The following is a 16,650-nucleotide window of genomic DNA, read 5'->3' as shown; positions in this document are numbered from 1 at the left end:
GTCTCCCAGACTCCCTCCCCGGTCAGAGTTAAGAGTTTGAATGAATGTAGAATTATTTTTTACATATTTAATTTTACAATAAAAAAAACCTCACACTTAAGCCAGTGTGCCAGTGAACACCCTCCCCTGTGTTGGCACTCGTGCCTCAGATTGCTTACCCCTGGTGTAGTGTAACGCACAGCATCCAAGGTGATTTGACGAGTCCAAGGGCATCGATTAAGAAGATGGCGCCATCCGTGATCTAAGATCTCTCTCTCTGATTACTCCCTCATCCCAGCTGATCCTCATACTGCTTACGGAAACAGTCTCCCACAGGGAAGAACTCCCAGCAACGCTCCTGGTACATTTTCCAAACGTAGGATTCCTGGCAAGGTCAAGACATTCACAATATATTTTAGAGTCATTGATGCACCAAACAACCTTTCCTTCTGGAGCATAAATTGTGTAAATTGGCCTCTATTCCGTTTGAGAATGAAGATGCATTATGTGCCACAAAATAAACCAGGATTATCTAAAAGCTTATGGGAGTTTATTTAAAAATTGGGCCTTGCACCCTATGCAACAATAACAAACTGGGGATGTACTGTATATGCACATGATGTGTACTATCTGAGGTAATGGGGACTAGAATTCCCCTCTTGCCTAATATTTTCCTGTTGAATGATGATTCAGCGATTGGGTTGACATTGACAATGCCACGTAGTTCTCTGGAACTCTCTATAGCTCGATCCAATGGGGCACAAGAAAACACACTTGACGTCTTATCCACAGCACTAGAAAAACTTAAATCATGCCAACGTCTCTGATGACTGTTATTTTCTCTTTTTTAATTAGATTTTTCCAATGGTAAAATATCTGTCTCGCCTTATTTACTATTATTATTATTATTATTATTACTATTATGATTCTTTTTGATGTATTGTAACCTTGTATCTGTTTCGCTGTTCAACCTGTGGGGTGGGAGGGGGATTATAATGCCAACATTCAACACAAGATGTAAAGCTAACCCAGGTAATGTTGGCCTAATGTGTCACTCTGTCTGTGAGAATGTTACTATAGCCATTACAGCAACAACAACTAAAGAGGACACAAGTAATGCACAGCACTATTTGAAATTGCTAGGTTTAGTTTTTCTAGGTTTTTTTTTATTTCAGGGATTCGTAATTACAGGCTCTTCCATAATGGATGTTGTCCTGCTAGACTCTCTTTCTTCTAATTGGTATCACCAGTACAGTACATTACACTCAACTAACAGAAACATAATGAATATCACTACAAAATAATTGGGCAATAGGGTTGGGATCCGGAATCGGCTCCAACATTGAGGAACCGGATCCATAACATTTGGAACCGTTTTAGGAATCGTTTTTATCACACTGTCAGACCTGACATGTGGACTTCATGTCTGCTATACAATTACAATACCCGTGGGCTGTGGAACAGGAGGCCTACCTGGTTGATCCTGCCAGTAGCATATGCTTGTCTCAAAGATTAATTAGTACAAACTGCTTATACATACAGTGAAACGGTTGTTCTCAAAGTTTTACATTTCACAAACTTTCTAAGAGAGTACAAATGGAACTAAACGGACCCGTAAGGTTAGGATATACGGAGGAGACGTTTTACTGGCAAAGAACACTATAATAACTTCACATTTTATTAGTGCTAGTATACAGGCCCTTTACAGACACATTAAAATCACCAAACACCTTTTAATGACCTTAAAAGTGCATTGTCAGTTTTTTGGCGTCAGCTGAAATCCACTGAAATGGGATTAAGCAACAGGTTTAGTACCATTCCAAAGGTTTTGGCTCTGATCCGTCAAAATGAAGGAACCATGAAATAAACCATGTATGAATTACAAAAAACGACAGCCATACCTGTCCGGTGTGTTCCGTTTCGTCTTTGTTTATGAGGTACATCACAAAAAACCTGTCAGACAGAACATAATAGAGCACATGAGAGACTACAAATCCCCATAAGTATGTGTTTTGGTGCAGAACAGTGGGGGGATAAAAGACACCATTGGAAATTCATTATGTTAAAAAAGGTCACAGTGGAACGAGCATGCATGTATTTTCCAGTAACAGCTGCACAGTCTTTGTAGATGGTTCATAGACTGCTACATTCTAAAGCTACTTTGTGTAAATAAAATCTTAACAAATGGACTGACAGACCACAGCAAGGTTCAATGTCCCTGACTTTGCCTTTATTTCCTTTCTGCATTTCATAATCTAATTATTAAATTATATTTAAATGAACTTGACTGCTGTTGTTAAAAACAAAGCATTTAAAGGTAAAATAAAACATACTGGGACAACCGAACAACTGCTCTCAAATACAAATTAAGGCAAACACCTGCTGACTGATATTCATTATTTACAAGCCATATTTTATCCAACTGAAGAGTAATTATAGTAACAATAGTTAAGCAGCCTTATCAATCATATCTATGAAATGACAGTATACATGACAACCTGCACCGTGGTTAAAACAAGCATAAATATAATATTTTTCATTATGGTTCATTATACAATAAAGCTAGTGTCATTATATTCAGCCTGTTATGGCAGGCATACTTCAGTTCAGGATTAGCATTATTGTAATGTGTAACACGGTCTGGTTGAGACCCACTGTGCCACTGTGGCGTTATAGTGACAATTGAAAAAGAGCGAGAGGGATGTTACTCACAGATAATTGGCCAGGTTATGCTCCTGCAGAGTGTGGGTCTCGAACCCATGGGGCACCGTGTCAAAGTACTCACTGCCTATTCCACAAATGAAACACTTGGTCTGCAAAGAGGAAAGAGGCCACGTTAACCATAACAGTTGACTTTACTTCATTATTTACACCATGAATGTGTGAATGTTTATTTAATTTTTTATCTAAAGTGATATTTTGACACCTGCACTGGTCTACAGCAGCAATTCTCACAAGCCTGGGTAGCTTGTCTTCATCTCGCATATGAAGTACACGGTTTTCTTTGGTTCATAGTCGTTGCCTGATGCTATGATTAAATATAACCTAAAAGTATTCACTCATCAAATTAGTATTTTTTGCCATCAACACATTAGTTCTTGGCATGTGCCCACCAAAGTTTTATACCGCTTTAATTTAATACCAAAATAGGAAGAATTTACACTGTTGGTGATAACATCAACTGAAAATTAGAAAACATTCCTGCTGAGAACATATGCAAAGTTGAGTAATTGTGGATTTCCAAATAAGATGATGAACATCACGTTCCTTGTTGTTGCACAACATCTAGCTGCTACGTATAAAGCAGTAATTACACTCACATTGTGTGATATTACTTTCTAGAAAGGTCTTCATGCATGTGTGACTGTGTGTACGTCAACTAACAGAGAGAGCACTATTGTTCCGTTTTATTTTTTCATTTGTCCATTGCGTTTCTCCATTAGCTTACCTAGTAAGTAAACTAAGGACTTATTTTCTACTTACTACTGGCCACTGTAAAATAAAATCACTCTGAGAGTATACAAATGTAACCAAATGGACCCAGAAGGGTCCATTCGGTGATTCAGTTACATTTGACTTGCAAGTGGATAAATGAATATTGAGTATTTTACTATACAGTACACTCCTACTTCTCAGTCAATGGTCGTATCTGTGACACCAGCTCCTATAACACACTCCACGACCCACTTAATCTGGCATCGATTCAAAATCTATTTAATTAGACCATGACCTTAAACTAAAGTACAGTGATCAATTTAAGATCTCTTTTAATTAGACTAAGACCTTAAGCTACATTACTGAAGTTACTGATCTCAAGTTAAATGATTGCAAAATCAGTAATGCTTCAATGCCTCTGAGACCCAGCAATGACCAGGGTTCACTATGTTATGACAAGGAATTATGTGAAGGAATTCACACTTAAGTTATGCGTACCGCAACCAAGCATACATTAAGAACTAGATAGGGAAAGTTTCCTCCCTCACCTCCATGTCTTCTTTCACCTGCTCCTGCTGGTCACGAAGCTCCCCAAAGGCATCAATTATCAAACCTGTGAGGTACATAGTAGGTACTGCATGACTGACTGAGTGTGTGTGTGTGTGTGTGTGTGTGTGTGTGTGTGTGTGTGTGTGTGTGTGTGTGTGTGTGCGTGTGCGTGCGTGCAAGCAACGGGTGTGCACGTTCCTGAGAACGTGCTCGTGTTGGATTGACAGCTACTGGTTGGAGTTAGCTACCCCAGGGGATAAATAAAATAAAAATAAAAGTTACTGGACATTTTTTTCTCAACCAATTCCACATGAAAAATTCATCAACCGTATTCTGAACAGCAAGAGGAACATACAAGATAGAGTGTGTGAGTGTGGATGTGTATGAACTATGAAATAGACGTTTACTTGCGTGTGTGTGTGTGTGTGTGTGTGTGTGTGTGTGTGTGTGTGTGTGTGTGTGTGCTGAGCATGCACGTATACCTGTATGTCTGTGAGTAGATATCCGAGTCGGAGCTCATTAATCCTGGTTGAGCTGCACTTATGCTGTACACACACGTGTGCGCGTGAGTGAGTGCGTGCGTGTGTGAGTGTGTGAGAGTGTGTGTGCGTGCGTGCATGCGTGTGTGCGTTGTGCCTCACCCTGGATGATGGCCAAGAGGATGACAATAACAAAGAAGAAGAAGGTAATGTCAAAGATGATGCGCACCACTTCAAACTCGTCGCCGGCGGGGTCCTCGATCTCGTCACCAATGCCTCCACCTGCTCGCACGCCCACATACATGTGGAACATGTAGCACTGGAACCCAAAACATAGGAGGGGATCAATTTCATTCAATTTTGCATTTAGGTGCATTGCTGTCAAAAACTCAATCATTACTACATTACTGTAAATCTAGATTCTCTGGATCCTCATGGGTAGCCTGGCTAATAAGCCAGACTAATAGCCGGCAGGCTTATTTATTTATTTTTGCCAACGGTTGATTCGGTCTGGCTTATTAGCCAGGCTACCTCATGGGAACAGCACGCTCCAGTGTGGATCTCGGACTTCATTTGGTCATGTTTATGACGTATGACTCTAGCTCTTTCAAAGCTCTTTGGCCACTCAAAATAGCCAAATGGCATTGATCACGCCTCCAGGTCTTTAGTTTACTAAAGTTAGGTAATAAGACCTGGTACTTAAGACACGCAAAAATACAGCCCCAAATTTGGCCAATGACTTCTATTATGAAATAAATGTTAAATATTCAAAAATCACACCTGTGTGAAGTGAGGGGTGCTAATATATTAAAGTCTAACTCATGTTGATTAGGTGATGTAATCTTCTTTCGTGTATCGTCGTTATTATGTCGAACTCAGTGTCACAAAGCCACGCCATGGTCTCTGGTCCCACGTGGAAGAGGCCAGCCTCTGAAGAGTACAGACTGTCTGTACAGAGGACAGGTGGTAATTATGTGGTCGGCAGTCTGCTCAGGCTCGCCACACTCGCATGCTGCACTGTCTGCCAGGCCCCACTCCTTCATGGATGATTTGAAGCGTCCGACCCCAGTACGGAGGCGGTTTAGCAGGGTCCAGTGGTAGGTGTTCTCCTTCGACTCCGTCTCCCGGGTCTTGGATGTAGCAGTGCAGACGTGTGTGCTCAGCCGACTCCTATTCCCGCTTCCAGGTGGTTGCCAGCCATGCCCTTGTAGACAGGTCCTCAGGGATGGAACCAAGCATATCTTGTGCTCTCCTGTTATAGGGGTGACGGGACTCTAGTCTGCATGGGGGCGCTGCCTTGGTTGTTATTTCGTGCAGGATATGCCAGTCGTTTTCTTGGGCTTTCCTTGCAAGTGCGAGGGCCGAAGGCCTGTCGGGATAATTCCTGCTAGGACTGGCAGGTAGGGCACAGGGGTGGGCTTCAGGCAGCCGGTTACGATCCGAAGGGCATTGTTGATGACAGGGTCAACCTTCCTCACGTGTGGGATTCTACTCTACTGCAGTACTCTGCAGCAGAGAACACCAGGGCTTGTGTTGTGTGGAGATCCGTAGTGTCCTGGCGGAGGCTCACCAAGTTGTGCCAGCGAGGTGGCGGATAAGCGAGACCCTTGATGATACTTTGGCTCTTACTTCCTGTAGGTGTTGTTTGTAAGACAGTGTCCTGTCCAGCCGAACCCTGAGGTACTTGGGGGCTAGTTGTTACTCTAGGCGCTTGTTGTCAACGGACACAGACAGTTCCCTCTTTGCCTCTCTGTTGCACAGGTGGTATGCGGCGGTAACAACACAAACATTATATTCTCTTTATTGTTAAATGGCATTTAATGTTTGTGTTAGGGACAAGAATCTGATGACGTAAATGTTCCCTTAATTGTCAATGGCGTTTTTAAAACAAACATTGAACTATTCGCTAAACATTCGCTGACAACCTCAATGAGACGCTGGTGTTCCCAGGTTTGGGTATGCAGCATTGGCCGGTTACTGTGTGGGTGAAATAGGCTTCCCCCAACTCTCGCTTATAAAGCTCTCCCTTCTCCTCCTTTCTCTTTCTCGCACTGATCAAAGCTCTGGTATGGTGTCGTATGATGCCTAACTAACAGCGATCTCTATATATGTGCAAGTGACATCAGTCATGTGCGTCCAAAACAACTTTATATAGTTGATATCTGAAGGTCAGATGGAAAGGATGATGCGTTGGCCTTATGCAACAGGATGAGGTTCACAGAGCATCTCTCTGCACACATCACTCCAGAATGGAGGAAACAATACATCCAGTATGAGGCTTTAAAGGAAATGGTGTATTCTGCTCATGATCAGGCCCCATCTATCGAAGTTACAGATGAGGATACAGTTAAGAGGTACCATGCTAAGTCCGAGGAAAGGTTCTTCCAGATATGTGAAAAGGAGCTGGAAAAGATCAACACTTTCTATTCTGAAAAGCTGGCCGAGGCCCAGCGTCGTTATTCCACATTGCAGAATGAACTTCACTCCTCGGTGGATGCCCAGAGAGAGAGCTCCACCTACGGGTGGGGCCTGAGGAAGATGAAGACAGTTTTTGCCCTGTCCCAACAGGAGAGGTGCAAACACAGAAATATTAAGGACCTTCAGCTTGCCTTCTCGGAGTTCTACCTCAGCTTGATACTACTGCAAAACTATCAGACCCTGAATTTCATTGGGTTCCGTAAGATCCTGAAGAAACGTGATAAGATCTTGCAGACAGACAGAGGGGCAGACTGGAGGGTGGCCCAAGTTGAAGTGGCACCCTTTTACACCTGCAAGAGAATCACACAACTTATCACTGAGACCGAAGCGCTGGTAATAACAGAACTGGAGGGAGGGGACAGACAGAGGGCCATGAACAGACTGAGGGTGCCTCCCCTCGCACAGCCGGCTCCTGCATGGACCACCTTCAGAGTGGGGCTCTACTGTGGGGTGTTCTTTGCCCTATTGGTCTTGGTGTTTATCAAAGGAGCTGTTGGGACTCGTAGTGATGACGTTTGGCCTCTGGTGAGGATTTATAGAGGAGGCTTCCTGTTAATAGAGTTTCTCTTCCTGCTAGGCATCAACACCTACGGGTGGAGACAGGCAGGTGTTAATCATGTACTCATATTTGAGCTCAACCCCAGGAATAACCTAGCCCATCAACATCTATTTGAGATTGCCAGTATGTTGGGCGTGTTGTGGTGCGTCAGCCTGCTGTCCTGTCTATTCAGTGACACCATCCTTGTACCTATGCAGGCCAACCCTATAGTTATGTACAGCTTATTCTTCCTGTTCCTCATCAACCCCACCAAGACCTGCTACTACAAGTCGCGCTTCTGGCTCCTCAAACTGCTGTTCCGTGTGGTGACAGCTCCGTTCCATCGCGTGACATTTGCAGACTTCTGGCTGGCTGACCAACTGAACTCTCTGGTTGTGGTCCTGATGGATCTGGAGTACATGATCTGCTTTTACAGCTTTGAGCTGGAGTGGCACAAACTTGATGGACTCTTTAGCAGGGAAGATAAAATTGGTTGCTATCTGTATCCAGGCAGTGTACGCGCAGTGATCCAGTGTCTTCCTGCGTGGTTCCGTTTTGTCCAGTGTCTGCGCCGTTACAGTGATACCAAACGAGCGTTCCCTCACCTTGTTAACGCTGGGAAATACTCCACAACCTTCTTGGTTGTCACATTTGCATCCCTTTACAGTAAGCACAAAGCTGAAAATCATCCAGATGCCCAGATCTTCTTCGTATTGCTAATCGTCTGTTCAGTTGTCAGTTCCTGTTACACACTCATCTGGGACCTGAAGATGGACTGGGGCCTGTTTGACCGAAACGCTGGAGAGCATACCTTTCTCAGAGAGGACATTGTTTACCCACATAAGGCGTATTACTACAGTGCCATAGTGGAGGACATCTTGCTGCGGTTCTCCTGGACCATGACTTTATCTCTAACCACAGTATATGGTTACAATGGTCTGTCTGACATTCTGGTTACCGTGCTGGCCCCACTGGAGGTCTTCAGGCGTTTTGTGTGGAACTTCTTTCGTCTGGAGAACGAACATCTGAATAACTGTGGTGAGTTCAGGGCTGTGAGGGATATTAGCGTAGCTCCACTCAACGCAGACAACCTGACGCTGTTGGAGCACATGATGGACCAAGAAGACGGCATCAAGAACCGTAACGGCAAGAAAAACAAAAAGAGCTGGAAAATTAGCTACAGCATGAACCTACTAGCATCAAAGACTCATCAGACCAAGATTACAATCGATGACACTGATGATGACTCCTGATGTCAGGCCACTCATCGTGCCTACGTACAGAATTTTATTCACAGGAAATATGATACTATACATACATTTAACTGTAGTCCTAGATTTTCAGAAGATGGCATACCTACAGTATTTCTGTTCCGGACCATTTTCCTATAGCTTCATGTGATTGACTCAGCAGCAGATTTTATCTGCAAATTGATTGCCACCATCTTTGGAAGTAGGATGCTGGCCTCACCGTTATGTCAGGGCAGAGGACTCACAACAACACTGTCAGTTATGTTTCCAAATGATGCTGTGTCACAGAATGTTGTATATTTTTTAGGCAAGAATGTAGTTCTTTATACTTCACTCACATCTGTGGTTGATTTATCCCTGGACAGTTAGTTACTAGAGCAGCCTGTCCCGGTGCTGATGTGCTCTAATGGTTTAACATGGATGGTATCTAACGGACAATCGTTGGTTTGGACTCATATTTGGTAGATTATAATTTAGAGTAGTACTCCAACACTGAGTTATTGTTATGTCATTAATGTGTTACTTTGTGCTTACAAGCGACAATTGAGGAATCCAGTTGCCGACTCTCTTTCACCAGCAAGGAGGGATTCATCTAAAAGTCTGCATTTATTTATTATCATACGTCTTCCTGCAGTGCTTATTAATGCATCAAGCTTGATTCATGCTTTCTATTATCCATAATCCATCAAATGTATGTATCCCTCTACTATTATTTTATTATTCCATTCATTCTATTCTGGTTATATTTCATAAATATCTCAGGTCCAAACTCAACATTTGTGTGTGATTTATTGCAGGCTACAAGGCTTATTAGACTTGTTTTATGTGTAAATGAATGTTTAAGCTGCCATATTGATTGTGAAATTAGCAGAAGAAGAAATATGCAGTGTCTACAATATTTGAAAGTTTACTCAAATGTACCAGATTTGGTAATTTGTATGTTATTAATTATATTCTATTAATTAATTTGAACTGTAGTCCCAACTTTTGCACAATTAAACTAGAACTCAGCCTACATGTTTAATTTTTGTATACCTAAATGTTCTATTCTTATTGTATTCTGTTCCGTGTATTTTCAGATTTTGTGTTATTTTAAGTGATTGATGGGCAAACCTTTCAGATCTCAATAATTTTCCTGAGATATATATAGGCAGTAAATAATAATAATAATCAGTAAGACGCCTGAGGGCGAGAAGCGACCTTGCCCTAAAGGGCGAGTTAACTTTGGGGCAGGCCCGTCTAGAGTTAAAATGGACAGGTATCAGTCAAAAGGGAGACACATCAAAGAGGAAGGATGGATGGAATTTCAAAACAGGTTCTGACATATATCCATATACTAATATTGATGACATCAGGGATCTCCATATATGGGCTTAATTGCGACAGCAGGTCGCATTTACTATGATCCCTGAAGATGTCATAGTGATGTCACGAGACCTGGGCACAATATACTGTATGGGGGCTTTCCCCATGTATGGGGATTTTGTATGGGGATTTTTGTTCGTCAGTGATACACTGACGAACAAAAAACGCACGATTCCATAGTTAACTGCGACCTTCGGTCACAATCATAATAATGAAAATCACAAGCTTGGCAATCACAGCGGAAGTTAGGTAGGTTACTCCAGAATAATAATAAAGTGTTAGACTAATAAAATGTTAGACTAATAAAGTGTTATTAGTCTGGTTGCCCAAAGGGCAACCAGACTAATAACATTTGACTTTCAGAGCATTTCATTTGATGGCAATAATTCAGCTTGTGCCTATTTCACAACAACCATATTTCATGGCTCTGTTTAAGAATTTAGGGATGAATTAAATTGTCGCTGTTGAGCAGAAACCTTGTATTTCCATATTTCATCATTTCCACTATGCGTGCATAGTGTTCACTTACTGGAGTTGTGCATGAAACGCTTTTTACCTAGCAAATATTATGAACTTTGCTTGCTTTCAACTTGCAATGGCTCAACAATTTATTTATTTGTTTGACAGGGACAAAGCTCATTAATCAACATGTCAGTTTTCACCTGAGTTAGTCAAACGCTAAATTTCATCTGTAGTCCCTGAGCAGGCTCTTAAAAAATGAATGATTAAAGAAAGACAGAGTGTATAGTGTGCCAGCACACAACACCATGCGTTGATGCCATGTGTGCATAATTACAATACAGGAACAGATCAACATGGTACAGGGGACAGAACAACTGCAACGTGAAGTGAAAAATGACACCGGTGATGAATACTAAATAGTGCTGATAGTTACTCATGATTACAGATTTGAATTGTTTTTAGCCACCTTTTCAGGTAGAATTTGAAGGTCAAATTGTTGGAGGTCTCTCTTACTTCTGTAGGGAGACTGTTCCAGTGATGGGAGGCTCTAACAGAGAAGACTGTTTTACCAAAAACACTACGTCTGATTGGCACTTCACAGTCTCCTCTGGTAGGACCGGACATAAGAATCTTTGTAAACGTAACCAACTATACTAACAATATTGGTGGGTCTAAGCATAGAATATCAACTTGACAATAAAGTGTTACAATTACTATAGTCTGGTTTGACCTTTCGGACAACCACACTAATTATTGCCATTTCAATCTGGAACCTTGGCGTGTGTGCCTGCAGCCGAAGGAACAAAATTGTTGTAATTGGCTAGTAGTAGTAGTATAACCTTTTGGGATATAGATGGACAATTGCTCTGCAATTATTAATTAATACAAAATGACGTAAAAAAATTCAGGAATCCTTAGCCTGGTGGCACCATTGCACAAGAAATGTTGTGTGCCTCGCAGTTTCAAACTTACTGAATATACACAGACAAGCAAGTGATCGCAAAATCTCCACCTGCCTGGCCGAGATAAAAACACCTGAAACGGGCTCTATTTTCATACAGTTTGACAAGCTGTTCAGCAAGACTAGGAATGTAGTCATGCTCAGGTTATCTCTGGATTTAAGTTGTTGCCATTTTAAATTACATCATACCAGAAAAGCTCTGGTGCTGTGCTGTTACTGTACACTAGTACACTAGTATTATAGTTAATAACTAAAACTAACAAAAAAACATTTTCATTAACTGGAACTAAAACAAAACTAGAAAAGGAAAAGAAAAACGATGACTAACTGAAACTGAAATGTGTGTTTACAAAACTACTGTATCTAAAACTAACTGAAATGATGGACGAAATGCTCTTAGTTTTCGTTTTATGTATTTAGAAGCTTAATCAGTAACTGAATATAATAATAATACTGAAAAGTGCTATCTTTTCTTGAGTTTTTATTACACTACTTAGTAAGTAAGTAAATACGGTAACTAAATAACTAACTAACTAACGAACTAACTAAAATAGTCAAAACGAACTAAATCCCAAACTATTATAACCGTGGTAAGGGAAACATCAATACAAATTCACAAATTGAGTGCCTAAATGTTTGCTATAAAAGCAATGACAACAAGTTGGCCACTGTGGCTCTGATAATAGCAGTGGGTGATTCACATGCTATCGCTCCCCAAGTCCCCAAACGACTGCTTGCATGAGTGACAGCGCAGTAGGCATTAGAATAGAGCAGGTGGAGTGCCATTAACTGAGTGAATTTATCCATGCCCAAACAAAGAATCCAGACACAGGCCCGAGGAACTGCTCTTCATTCAGATGTCCATCATTCTACAGAGGCCATTTACATTTCAACAAGGGATCATTGTCAGAATCCTACAAGACACCTCTGAGTCTGAGGAGGAATCTGCCAGCCAAGTGAGCACCATTATCTCTCGGAAGAAGAAAGGGGAGAGAGACTAAAATTAAAATGAAAGGAGAGTGAGACAGAGATGGACAAAGAAAAAGACAGAGACATAGAGAGAGAAGTGCGAGGGATCAGTGAAAGTCTGCTGGGTGAACTCACAGTGAGCATGTCATCGCACTTCATGTCCAGCGTTTCCCCATCCTCGCTCTTGTTGTAAAACTTCCTGAAGAAGTTGAAGGCCACAACGGTGTAGAGGTACACCACTACCGCCAGCAGGCCCACCGTCAGCGCCAACTGACACATGCACGCACACACACACACCTCAGTAAACAACTTCAAATGAGAGGAACCTGTGAAAAACAAACCATTTCCAAACAATGTTCTTGTCCGAGTGAGAGAGAGAGAGAGAGACACACACACACACACACACACACACCCCCACACACACACACACACACTCTTCCGTCACCTGTTTTCCGTTGTGGGTGACGGAAGAGAGGATGGTCTTGATGGTCTTGAAGCCCATGGCGATGTCCAGCAGGTGGGCAGCAAAGAAGAAGTTGTTGTAGTGACCCAAAACTGACATGGCTATGTACCAGGCCAGGTACAAGAAGGGCTACAAAAGAAACACACACAGACACAATGCACATGTTTCCAACCAATGCTGATAGGATGGCAAAGGAAAATCAGGCTCAGTAGTTTTCAATCTACGCTGACTTTTGATTCACTGACTTTTATTGATTCTCCTGGCAGACTTCATCATATCACATAATGAAATATAGCCTGCAATTTCTGCACTTCCAGAAAAAGTGGAAAAATATCTTTTTTGAAAATCTATGATGCCATGCCCAATGAAAATGAAAAGTTTTTACATTTCATGAAAGATAAGGACCGATAGTCCAATTTATTGTCGAAAATAAGTCTGTTCTGGAGAGGTCCTAGGGCTGAATTTAGTTAGGCTGTCAAATCAAACTCCCTCACGGCTAGCACAGAACTCGCTTGTAAATATTGGAGATCCTTGATATAAATGTTTCTGGCCAAGAAATGAACCTTGCACAGCGGGTAAATATCTGACCTCGCTGACTGGTGTGCCTTCCAGCCAGTCAAACATGCCCTGTTGTCCTGGTGTGTGTGTGTGTGTGTGTGTGTGTGTGTGTGTGTGTGTGTGTGTGTGTGTGTGTGTGTGTGTGTGTGTGTGTGTGTGCACGCACTTCAAATGAAATAAAATAAAGGTTTTCACAGCTGTTTTCCCATGCTTAGAACAGAAACAAGTGAAGTGAATAAGTGATACATACACATGCGTAAACTGTCTCCTCTCCTCTCCTGCTGCTGCTCGTTTAAATACAAGAACTTCAAAATGAAATAAACATGTTTGGCTCTGCATAATCTATATAACTTTTGCACATCATGGCGGTTGATAGATTGTAGATCTGTTCTTTTGAGGCACAAATGAGACAGCAGTGCCATAGGAATGTTATAATTTAACCCAAATGTGACAAAGTCATGGTTCCATGTTTTTGTTCTTGCTTAATGTAAATTGCACTGGATTAAAAGTGTCTGCTAAATGCCTAAATGCCAAAAAAAGAGACTTAGGGGTTTGCACGCTATTAAGCAATTAATTTGCGCATAACGCCACCACAGCCTTAAAGGGTTAAAGTTGATGGTGACGCTCTAAACACACCCATGACTAATTCTGTTTTACCACCTGCACCATGGCGCAGAGCGCAAATTACCGCACCCATAATAGCAAAATGGCATTGGTCACGCCTCCACGTCTTAAATTATGACATATGACATGGTGTAAACTAAGACACGCAAAATGGGGCCCATAGTGTCCAATCTAGTGTGCCGTCTGTTTCAAATAAATGTATTGACATTGCCAACCGGTCAGTTAACCCAACACCAGGGTAAAAGGTTCTCAATACAACTCACACAACAAACACAAACAAAATCGACATCCACAGATGCACAAAAACACCCACACGTGAACAGGAACACACATAGCAAAACATAGATTAAAGGGTAAGACCACTTTTTTTGAGGTTTGGGTTGTGTAGTTACTTTGCCATGATGCAACTCCAAATGTGGACAAGAAATAAGAAATAACTGCTCCAGTGATTAGAAATTGATAATTCAAAATATGCTCCTCATTGACTTACATTGTAGCTAAAACAGCTCTCAAAGTCACTCTTTTAGTACGTAAACAAACAGAAACAAAGTTGATTCAGACAATATAGAGCATCACCAAAACTCATGCGGTTTTATTTTTTCATAAAAATGTTATCTTCCTGTTGATTTGTCCATTTTATTGGGAAGAAAACCCGGACTGGATCCGTGGATCCGGATCCAGATCTTCAAATAGTAAAATCAACAGGAATCTAACATTTTTATGAAAAAATAAAACCGCATGAGTTTTGGTGATGCTCTATATTGTCTGAATCAACTTTGTTTGTGTTTGTATACGTACTAAAAGAGTGCCTTTGAGAGCTGTTTGAGCTACAATGCAAGTCAATGAGGAGCATATTTTGAATTGTCAATTTCTAATCACTGGAGCAGTATTTTTTTATTTCTTGTCCACATTTGGAGTAGCATCATGGCAAAGTAACTACACAACCCAAACCTCAAAAAAAGTGGTCTTACCCTTTAACAGACAAGATACAAATGTGTGTTCTGGACAATACAATATCACAGGATATTACCACCATAACTCTGACACATGCAATCGTATGAATTTAATTCACACTCCTTATCCTCCTAACATGGGTCTACTCTATTCAAACAGAATAGTAGATACCGGTATGCATTATGCACTGCACATATTGCTGTTCACGTTTTATTGCCAACGTGAACGTGAATTGCAGGAAATAACTCTTTATCTTTGCCTGTTATAAACAAGATGGCATTATGCAAACAGACAGGGTAATAAATACTAATCTCTCTCACACACACACACACACACACACACACACACACACACACACACACACACACACACACACACACACACACACACACACACACACACACACACACACACCTCAACTCACATTATCAGTGAAGACGACTCCGAGCTTCCAGACTTGGTACTTGACATCAACAGAGTTAAATCTGAAAGAGATATAATTTTGAGATGGATAATTACGGTAATAAATCATCCTTTTGCACAGCTACAGAGATGGACAGGTGTGTCGGAGTAATGCACTTGAATAGTAGGCAAAATGGGGGAGGGGAGGGGAAATCCAGCACACTGTCTTCACTTAAAGATACAACGTTTTGGTCACTCATCAGACATGGAACTCAGAACTCAGGTCAGCATGTGCACGCAATTAACAGGGATTTCCTTCTGTCTTCTGGCCTCGCTCTCATCAAAAGAACAGACATAAACACACGCATGCACACACTAGCAGTGCACTGGCTAGAGACAATGACAGAGTGTGTGCATAGAATACCAGTACTATCCTCCAAAGTGTTGTTTTTTTTTTTACAGTCATTGACAAGCAGCTCAGACAGATAGAAGTTGGACATCAATACAGTCACCCATCTTGATATTGATTGCTCAGCACGGATCCTCATAAAGGTATTCCATTCTCCTCTATAGTGACAGGTAACGAGGGAAAAACAAACAAATGGATTTCTTGGATTTCTTCATAAATGAATGCCCTATTTTATACGTTGAGTGTCAAGCTGAATTAGTGAAAATAGCAGATCTACATGCTCAACACATCATGATGAATCACATTGTGAGCTTGTAGATCTGCTATTATTTCTATTTCTGATATATATTTTAAATTAATATTTGAAAATGTTCACCTAGACTCGAGTATAACGACATGGCAAAACAATGGATACCAGGTTATTAATTATAGCAATTAACCACTGAAGAACAAGAGCTTGTGACAAAATAACTATACTGGATCCATTGGAGCAGGTTCTTTTTTCCATTTCCTGAAAAGTAAAGGTTTAGGACAGGTTTTCAGCGACGATATGTACACACAGCAAAATATTCATAGTCTTAACTGAAATTAAATTAACATTGACACAAATTAACACATACTTTTTACTTTAATTGTATACTGTGCGTGTATGCAAATAATCTGTGTGATGCATGCCCTGTCACCAGTCATCTGTTGGACAGCACTGTACTCTATCACTTGTATGACTGATGCTGCTAAAATTGCCCAATGGCACAGATTCATGGTTGAACAGAGT

General features: G+C 41.2%; 2 protein-coding genes across 2 annotated transcripts in view; one reads left to right on the top strand and one right to left on the bottom strand.

Annotated features, from left to right (window-relative positions):
- Nucleotides 1–268: 268 nt before the first annotated feature.
- Nucleotides 269–16,650, bottom strand: part of LOC308328853 (ryanodine receptor 2-like) — a gene marked incomplete at both ends in the record, with an annotated part of 110,597 nt that continues 94,215 nt past the window's right edge. Inside the window, 8 exons of the mRNA XM_080782960.1 lie at nucleotides 269–364; nucleotides 1,881–1,932; nucleotides 2,692–2,792; nucleotides 3,963–4,027; nucleotides 4,605–4,761; nucleotides 12,601–12,735; nucleotides 12,911–13,057; nucleotides 15,489–15,549. Of these exons, the coding sequence (XP_080639086.1) occupies nucleotides 269–364; nucleotides 1,881–1,932; nucleotides 2,692–2,792; nucleotides 3,963–4,027; nucleotides 4,605–4,761; nucleotides 12,601–12,735; nucleotides 12,911–13,057; nucleotides 15,489–15,549 (814 nt within the window). The remainder of the gene's footprint in view (nucleotides 365–1,880; nucleotides 1,933–2,691; nucleotides 2,793–3,962; nucleotides 4,028–4,604; nucleotides 4,762–12,600; nucleotides 12,736–12,910; nucleotides 13,058–15,488; nucleotides 15,550–16,650) is intronic.
- Nucleotides 6,651–8,711, top strand: LOC308328288 (xenotropic and polytropic retrovirus receptor 1 homolog; the record flags this gene model as incomplete). The annotated part of the gene is made up of 1 exon (XM_080782057.1): nucleotides 6,651–8,711. One exon carries the CDS (start codon nucleotides 6,651–6,653, stop codon nucleotides 8,709–8,711), a length of 2,061 nt encoding a protein of 686 aa, XP_080638183.1.

Source organism: Protomyctophum bolini (genome assembly GCF_963924005.1).
Source record: "Protomyctophum bolini genome assembly, chromosome: 14".
Taxonomy (NCBI): domain Eukaryota; kingdom Metazoa; phylum Chordata; class Actinopteri; order Myctophiformes; family Myctophidae; genus Protomyctophum; species Protomyctophum bolini.
This window is presented reverse-complemented; position numbering and strand designations above follow the sequence as displayed.